Raw genomic sequence first — 8,987 nt, 5'->3', positions numbered from 1 at the left:
GCCACTAAGGACACGACGGAGCTATGCGGTTGTCTCTCCGAGCAGCAGACCATCCAACAACCAGCGATCAGAGGCTGTCGAGCGCTGCCTGCTTGTAAACAGCCGAGCCGGCTCCCGACACTTCCCTATGTCGTCAACGATGGACTTTTGACCTGTTTCCTCGAATCGATTCCGGGGGCGCGTACATCGCGCAATAGCGACGAGACCTGCGAGTGCAAGTTGCGCGCTCTCACCCACCATAGCACGTTTTGTTACCTGCCTGGCCGGGCTAGAACCCCGATCGAATGTCTCGTTCCCCCATCCAAGCCATCGTCTCGCTTCAGCCCTACGGCGACAATTTGGGAAGGTCAAGTCCGCCGCCTGTCATGCTCGTTGAATCACCTTGTTCCCCAACCTCGCAACTCAACTCGGGCGAGGCAGGCAGGGGCGTGCTGGGTCGTCCAACCAGGGACCTTCGAGCCGAGAGCCGGGTTCAGGGATGACAGCCGAGAGGCAAGAGGCAAGGCCGCAGATGCTTGCTCTGCATTCTCCCCTCGTTATTGTTCTTTTGCTCTCTTTTTTTGTTTTTTTTTATCATTACTCACCAACTGGTGCAACAGGCTGTCACAACTCGCGCTTAGCTCCACGTTTGTCCGCCACGCTGCAATCCCAGGAATACCACCAACGACCGAAACCAAAAGCGCCGCTCCAGAGGGGTTGACCGATCGTCGGCAGGGCTAGCCTGCACGCCAATGGCCTGTTGGAAGCCACCATGGAAAAGAACAAGCTCGCAGTCGTGGTCCCCCGAGCGGCAACGCTAGACAGGGGCCACCGGTCCTGTGGCGTGCCTGTAGGGCTCACCTCAGCTGAACACCGTCCCGTCGAGATGTCGCGCTAACTCTGTTCATCTCCAGCCTGCTAACAAATTCCGTTCCATGATCTGGGTCACTTGATTTGTGGTCCCCCAATCGCCGCTGGTCAAGCAAGGGTCCAGCTGGGCGCCTTTTCGAATTACTGTTCTTGGCCGCTTCTGAGCGAGCTTGCAAGCGGGTACGCGAAGGGGCAAACTGCGATGAATGAAGCTATGCGTCTGACGTCTGGCTAAGATACTTGCGCGAATGCCTTGGAACAGACGTTCCACCGGCTTGGTGTGGTTCTTGGCCATCGAATCATTCACAGTTCTTATCGCCTCGGACGCAAATCACTGGCGCAGGTTCCTCTCCGGAGGGATCCAGATTGGGCCGAGAGAGGCTGGGAAGCTGGCAAACCGTCTGGACACAAGTCGCCGAACTGAATACGGTGCCTTCTGGGCTGAAAGACAAGGGTGAAGGGACACGCCAAACACTTTGTTCGTCCATGCCCATCCCTCAGCTCTCGCCCGGCAACTGGCCACGAATAAGCAGAGTGCGACGCTGCCAATACTGTACTGTCATTACCGCCAGTACCGTCAACTAAGGTTCCGATCCGCTGCGCCTATGGTTGACGTACTGGCACGGGAGCACAAACGCCATCAACAAATCCTGGTTCATCTCTCAGCTTGACCTTACACGCCGTTCACCTTGCTTTGCTGGTCTTCCACCCCACTCATCAACCCCGCTCTTATCACCATTCGGGCCTGGCTGTGCTGACCAGCCCCGATGCTGACAGTCCACCCGCGCGTTCCCCCTTGCAACTAGACCCTAGGCGACAGGCTAGCCAAGCAACTCAAGGGCTATCGCAGAGCATGACAGGGGCGTGTAATGCTGTCGCCTAGAAAAATGCGACTCAGGGTTCTGGAGCTGCCGGCAAGCAACGCAATGGGGCGCCTTCAGCATCTTCCCTTCATCGAGAAGTGCGACCAAATCGACGGCATGTCCCACGTCCAGCCGCCCCTCGCTCGCGCCAGGCCAGTCCAATGCGGAGCCTGGCCGCTACATACGTTGGGGCCTTTATTTTTTAATTGGCGTCATTGGCCCGAATTTCCCAAAGAGGCTGTGTGGCTGCCATGCCGCGCTCGGGTTGTAAGGTTGTCCAGCTTGGACTGTCGTCCTCAAACCGGAGCCGAGAGCAAGTCAGCTAGCTTGCTACCAACAGTCGGGAGAAAACAGTGGTACCTACCGCGGGGGTCCAATGTAGTGAACCCTGACAACCTGAACCTCTGGGGAGATGGCCCGGCTGCTTTCGTAGTAAGTACCTGGACTTGGTAAGCTCGTTATTCCATCCACCCGGGGTGCCGTCGTAGGTAGTCAATCCTGTTCAGCGGCGCACACCCTCATGGCGGGCCTAGGGTCACCCTTTCTCATTTCGTCTCCAAACTCGCATCCCCCTTCTCGATGTTCTAAATTCGGTCCCGCCTGACGATGCGCGGTTGTACACTCTGTTTTGTGCTTTCCCGTCCCGTGGTCACCCTCCAAGAGAAAGCATATAAGATCCTGCCCATCTTCTCACCACTAGTAAACCTACTACCCACACTTCTACCAGGGCTGCAGTAGGTTCGCGATCACACAACGCTTTCGTTCATCCTGAATCTAGACACTTGGGGCTCGTCAACAGTCGCCGCCAAAGGAAGCAGTCGCTTGCTCTGAAACCTCGAGGATCGTTAGCGTTTTTCGAGCCACTGCGCCTAGCAGGTTGACGACGGTATAAGTACGACGCACCAAGCCAGAACTTGACCCTGATTCGAGTCTTACAATCCGTCATTTCGAGATCTCCATCGCCTCTTCGCATTGTTCTATACAAGCACACAAAAAGCATACTGCCAGGAATCAGGCTGACCTGGGATCATACGCTCTCACCTCCTCGGCTGGTTGGCATTGTTCGATTTGGCAAAACTCAGAAACTGCCCACCCCGCCTCTTCGAACACCTTCCTCGTGCTCAACGCGCTCAGCCACCACACACTCTGGCTGAGTTTGTCGATCGCTGCCCACCAACTTATTTTGAGGTTCAGCTTGGCCTTCCTGCTGCACGTCGGGGCACGTCATCCTTTTCACGACCCTCGTCGCTTACACGGAACGCATAGCGTGATTTCATCAGCACAAGCCACCGGCGCGACTTGGCTTCAAACGGGCCACTTCAGACGGGACGCCTTCAGTTCCTGCAAGTCAAGTCTAGGCTTCACTCCTCAGTCTTGATCGCCAGCAGTCATGCCCGCTGTCGCTCCATCGAACTCTGAAAGTTATCTTTTGTGGCGAGAACCCCTGGCGAAGTTCTTTTTCAGCAATCTTCTTATCGGATTTGCACATGTATGCATAGCACTGGCTCTGCTCTTACTCGTCGGGAAGGTCTTGATCGCAGCAAAGGCATACAAGACACCAAAGCCCGCGCAACGCAGCGAACAAAGTACCATGGACGAGAAGCTTGTCCCCGTGGAACTTCATCTCCTCGAGCAGCAGCGCCTCTATCATCATTTCCCAGCGCATGGCTTCACGATAGATGACGCTGTTCATCAAGGCCCCAGCGCCGAGGTACATGTTTCAGCCAGCGATTCAGGTCGCCCAGGCCATGTCAGATTCGCGGATGGAACCTTCGGAAGCGCCACGCCACGAAATGAGATGTCTTCTAGCGATTCCGGAGGCGAGGCAGATATCCTTACTACCCCTCCCATTGTCACGCGCTCGAGCATGATCATGTCAAGACCACCACCTCCGCCTCCACTTACACCTCCAGAGCTGGCGACCACGATCTTTTCCATCGATGGTCATAGATACAGTCAGGCGAGAACTACATCAGAATTGGATACGTCTTTCTTCCAGCAGCCAAATCCTGACTACATGTCGTCTACAGCGACCGCGCAGCAAATAGGCTCCGCAACAGCGAAACAAGTCCCTATCACCCCGCGCAGGAGATCTTACACAAGGACGATCCCCATTAACCCCACGGCGTCATCAACGCCGTCACCTCGGACACCACTGGACATTTCATCGTCATACCCACCCACGTCATATATGCTCCCGGGTCCTCCTCCTGGTCACATGGTCGAGTACCCCGTAAGTCCTCAAGAGATTGAGGTGCACGGGGAGATCATCTCAGCACTAGACGACGACGGAGCGGGCTGGACCCGACACACGAGAGTGTATGGAGGCGGAGTCTGTCTAGCGTGTGCTTCCTCGGGCGGAGAGGGGCACGGCGGTTTCTACGGAAAGAACGTGCCTCCGGAACATATGCGATGAACGGATCGCTTATGAAAAAACCTACTACCAATTAACGTAATAGTAACGGCAGAGGTCGTGGAGCGCTGCAGGGCATCTACTAGCGTCGCTCTGCCTGTATCCTTGGCTAGCACTTTTCTTTCCACATAACGAAGACATGAATCATTATGTTCGCGCATTATTTGGTTTCCACTGGCGTGAAGAAAGGCTCCCAACCAGCCTTGTACACGTAATGTGATTATCGCTGCCTCATTTCATACGCGAACCCACTCATAAATCATGGCTCAAACCATGTCTTAGAGATACAGGCTACCGTCGATCATTTGGCAGATCACTCGGATGCTGTTTCAATAATGATCGGTACAAGGAACATGTCAAGTTTTGGGGCGTGGAAAGCGTGCCTCCTTCTGATGCAGATTCTATCTGTCTGGTCCACGATGCTTTGTGACTCCATCGCACCCGAAACATAATGTCGTAGCCATTGCTTGAATATTGATACGTCGAGTCTCTGCCCTCATCTGCTCCACGCTCCTAGTTGCTTCCATCGAGCGTCAAGTTCGGAGCAAAGTCCGGAAGACGCCTATCATGAAGCCGTCGTCCCAATGTGTCCGAATGCTATTGCATCACGTTATGCCCTCGCTAGGAGAACCACAGGATGCCGAAGATTGATCTCACGTCATTCTCATGCTGGCGCTGTATCTCGCACAAATGAGAGTCCGGGGGCGCGTCCATGTCTACCTCTGGGCAGAGGGCCGGGGGTGTAGCTGAGTGACCTAGATCCCGGCACGCAGATGAGGTTCTGTGGGAGTTGGCACCCTCAGACGAGGTGAGAGTGACCATGTGCTGTACAGGCTTTTGTCTTCTAGGGCCACGGACATCTGTGGCCTCCACAAGTCAGGCCCTCCCTCCACAGGATCGTCAAGCGCTACGAGCCATGGGAGCGGAGCCAAGTGGTTTTGCTTCTTGGGGAAAGGGGGTGTGAGGGCCCCTCTGCTGCTGACTGCATGAGGTAGATGGGCTCACAGTGCTCGCCCGTGGTCCAGTTGAGATGATGGTCTTGGCAGCGTCTGCCTAGCTGCGATATGGGAGTTGAGAATGCAAGGCTGACATGACGGTGATGGTTGCCTGTGCTACTGGAGAGGGGAGAGACCGCATGTCGGGTGCCTGGATGCGTTCTTGGGTTTCTCTGTCAACCTTTAGGCTGACCACACGAACATCCCGATGATGCCTTTGAATTACAGGCGACAAGTTACTCGTCCTCTTCGCTAGGCTGGAAATCCATGGCCTTGAGCCAATTATAATTGGTGAGTAGCGAAGAAATCATGGTGGCCCTCCGCGGTGTTCTCTAGCAATAGAGTATCTCTGGAAGGCTACTCAACAACAACGTCGATACCGCGACTGTGATTCTGAACCTGTCTTGTTGATCGGAAGATGAAGAGTACACTTGGCTCGGCAGTTATTCATCCCTCAAGGACGTCTCCACGAAATGGCGGTTTGACGCAAATTCGCTAGTCGAAAAGCGAGCGTCCGAAGCTTCACATCGCTGTGACGTTGCCAAGCATGCTACCTCTTGCCTCTGTCGCGCAGATAATTGTTGCAGGTTGCATCATGTCATCAATTACCAGCTCCCACAAGCATTCCCCAAGGCAAGAAATCGACGGTGGATCCTGTGCGGATAGGCCCACAAGGGCTGGCGGCAATAGTTGCAGCAGAGTTGTTGTAGCAGCTTGCAATATCTGGCCTAAACCATATCCAATGGCATCGCTGGCGGCTGCTTTTGTAGTGCACGTGGATTGACTCTCTTCTCAACAGTATCGCGAAGCATCGCGACAGGTTTGCACACAGTCCCGGTAAGGCGGCTAACATGACAGCAGCCTTGATACGCGTTGGTCTGGCACTTCCCATACACGAGGCGTGCGTGTTTGACGTAAGAGTCCACAAACAAACCTGCAAGTTATGTTCATTGGATGAACAGGCGCTCAATCGACATGTCTATACTACATAGGTGGTGGCTCTGTGTACGTGTCGAGATGTGATATTCCACAATCACATCTGCTGAAGCCCGTTGATGACAGGAACAAACATGGCGTGACGGGTAGCCCCATACTAGGAACCGAATCAGTGCTGTTATTTTCGGATTGATCTCGGCTCGAAACTATCGGTTTAAGTACGCACCACCTGTAGCCACCAGAAATGGATTGATAGTGTGGGGGACATCACTCAGAACAGCAGGTCAGGATGGCCATGATTACCGCCGGGTGGCGTGCCGTGCTCGAATGGTATCTGACAGCAATTGCAGGTGATTGCGAAGTTCACTGGTGCCACGTTGGCGATCTACCTGTGTGCCGCCCTCTTGGCGATGAGGAGCCGCCGAAAATGTGTTGTGCATCCTTCGCCCAAGCGGCCCGCGACTAGCAACTACGTGTTACCACATTAAGCGCTGCTAGTGCTGCGAGGCGGTTGAGGCTGCATCTGCTGCGGGCATGGCAAGCATGCAGGACGCAGAACGAGGTGGCGGCAATGCTGTGTATCTTGCCAACGGCTTGATCATGGCCAATTACAACGACCAGCCCTTCGAGTCAGTAGTCATGTAAAGTTGGTCTCTGAATAGACTTCCGCATGCCTGAGAGTGATAGAGGGGCAAAGGAATGGCAGGAGCATGTCTCGCCATCGACGGGAAATGGGAGCCGCCGCCTGGAGCCACGTTCCTGCGGAACGGCTCTGACTCAAAGGACGCGCCAGTCTCAGATAAACACACTGAGAGGAAGTTAGAGTCCAGTCCGATTTTCGATAGATGTCGGCAGCTGGAGGCGCAGTGCATGGCGTTTGTCCCGTTTGGCAAGACCGCTTGTCCATAAAGAGGTATCAGGCTCCGTCGAGGTCGCGCAGGGCCAGCTCAAAACGAGATGATGTGGAGCCGTCAAGGGGGTGGAGCGGGACTCTTGGGCTCCCCTGAATGGTACATGGTGTAACACTGAGTTCGCCAGGAGTTTATGCCCCCCTCAGCCCCCCCCAAACATGGGGAAGCACGGCCTCCGCAGCGCGGTTGAGCATGGGATTGACGACTTTGAGCCTAGCACTCGTCTCAGGTCCTGCGTTCTCGCGGTGCTGACCTGCCTGTGTGCCTGTGTTTACGGTGGGGGAAGCCGAGCCCCTTGCCTGCTCTCATGCTTCCAAGATAGGGTAAGGGGGTCTTCGTGGGCGGCGGCCCTGGGAGTAGTCGCACACGTCCACGAGATGCGCGATGGAGTCATTGCACCGGGCGAGCAGCTCGCCCAAATGACAGCGCCCGCGTGGGGACGGATGTCCTTGGAACCTTGGAAGAGCCTGCTGTCGTGCTGTCTTGGAGCGGGTCCCGCAGGAGGCTTCAGACGAAAGGAGGCTAATATCCTTGCCCAGTATCGTAAATACGTGTCGACCATGTTCTGACTGACTGAATGGCTGGCTGACTGACTTGTACTTGTCTCTGAAACATGCTTGCTCGCAGGGTATCTGAGTTTGTGGCACATATTGCAGTCATTATTCATATGGGCTGTGGGAACAGGGAGAATGGAAGGCGAAGACTGAGAGATGGTCCGGCCGGTGATAGAAAGCCAGTTCCCATTTAGGAATTCCATGCTGCTGCTGCTGCTGCTGCCAGGACACTCATGGGAAATCGTCGAACATGCGTGGCGTGTCTATGCATGTCATGGCCAGAAAGAAGAAGGTGACGCTCCCGTAGTTTCGCATAGCTGAGAGGAGGTCCGTTCGCGAGGTACTCAAGGCTGTCGCGTCGGGGCACGCCAGATAGGAAGGCAGATCGAGACAAAAATACAATGTGCCGCGGGTTTCGCTCACTTTGGGTCATGCCTCCATCGTCAAGAATAGACAGGGGCTCGAACTCTAAGATAGAGATGGACTGGCTCGAGCACCCGGCATCCTCGGGGACAAGGACCTTGGCCGAGATGTGATGCCGCACTTGGAGCGAAGGAGATGATCCATCTGAGCTTTAGGTTCTTGCCTCGCCCCACGAACGAAGCTTTGAGGCCATGGAGCCTCAAGCCGCCGAGGCTCGCAGACCAAACTGGGCAGACAAGCAGGCCGATGCTGACACACGGGCAGAACTGTGATGGGCGTGGAATGATTGGGAAGGGGCGAACAAAACAGGGGGGAAGGAGGGAGTGACTCGCAGCTGCTCCTGCCTGCCCCTCTCGACCCCTGCCCACAGTGCCTGCCAGTCGTGTCTTCCATCTGGGTACCTGAGCCAGTCAGGAGGCTCAGAGACAGGGTCCCACCCTGGCATCGCGCTGGTCACGCGGTACTCGCTACCTGTCCCTCCTGACGCCGCGCCCGGTTTCGCCGCGGGGATAAGTGCGCGACGGCAGGTAGCAGTGACAGAGCACGGACGTCGATCGAGAGTAATCCCTGCATGAGTCTGGGTTCAGCTTCGCCGCTCTACCTGGTTGGCTGGACCTCACAGGTTGTGGCTCGGGGCTCGCCTCCTCGCCTCAAAGAACGGGGACATCGTGGAAGGGCAAGGCCGTTCCAGGGGGAGGATTTGATCATGCCGAGCTCTGATTGGACTGCCAGTCGCCCATTACACGCTTGCGCACCAGGTGCAGCGGCGGTGGTGGGTGGTAGGTGAAGGACTGGTGGTCTGGTCGGCTCGTGGTGGTGTTGAACCCCAGGGCGCTCTGCACAGGCCCTATTCTGGTTCTACTGGGCAGGCGGCGGGCGGGCGGGCCAAAGCTGGCAGGCCCATCCACCAGGCTAGCTTTCCAGGCGAGGCGAGAGCGAGCGAGCGAGCGGGATAGAGTGAAAGAGAGATCAGGATCACTTCACCCCATTCTGGACTGAGTCGGACCAGTAGCGGCTTCACAGAGACGCTCGCTGTGCTGTCG

At 55.8% G+C, this 8,987-nt stretch overlaps 1 protein-coding gene across 1 annotated transcript; it reads left to right on the top strand.

Annotated features, from left to right (window-relative positions):
- Nucleotides 1-3,102: 3,102 nt before the first annotated feature.
- VDBG_02105 (conserved hypothetical protein) lies at nucleotides 3,103-4,128 on the top strand (the record flags this gene model as incomplete). Its single annotated transcript, XM_003007871.1, has 1 exon — nucleotides 3,103-4,128. One exon carries the CDS (start codon nucleotides 3,103-3,105, stop codon nucleotides 4,126-4,128), a length of 1,026 nt encoding a protein of 341 aa, XP_003007917.1.
- Nucleotides 4,129-8,987: the final 4,859 nt, after the last annotated feature.

The sequence above is a fragment of the Verticillium alfalfae genome, genomic scaffold (genome assembly GCF_000150825.1).
Source record: "Verticillium alfalfae VaMs.102 supercont1.2 genomic scaffold, whole genome shotgun sequence".
Classification (NCBI taxonomy): domain Eukaryota; kingdom Fungi; phylum Ascomycota; class Sordariomycetes; order Glomerellales; family Plectosphaerellaceae; genus Verticillium; species Verticillium alfalfae.
Note: the sequence above shows the minus strand (reverse complement) of the source record. Positions and strands in the feature narration are given on the sequence as shown.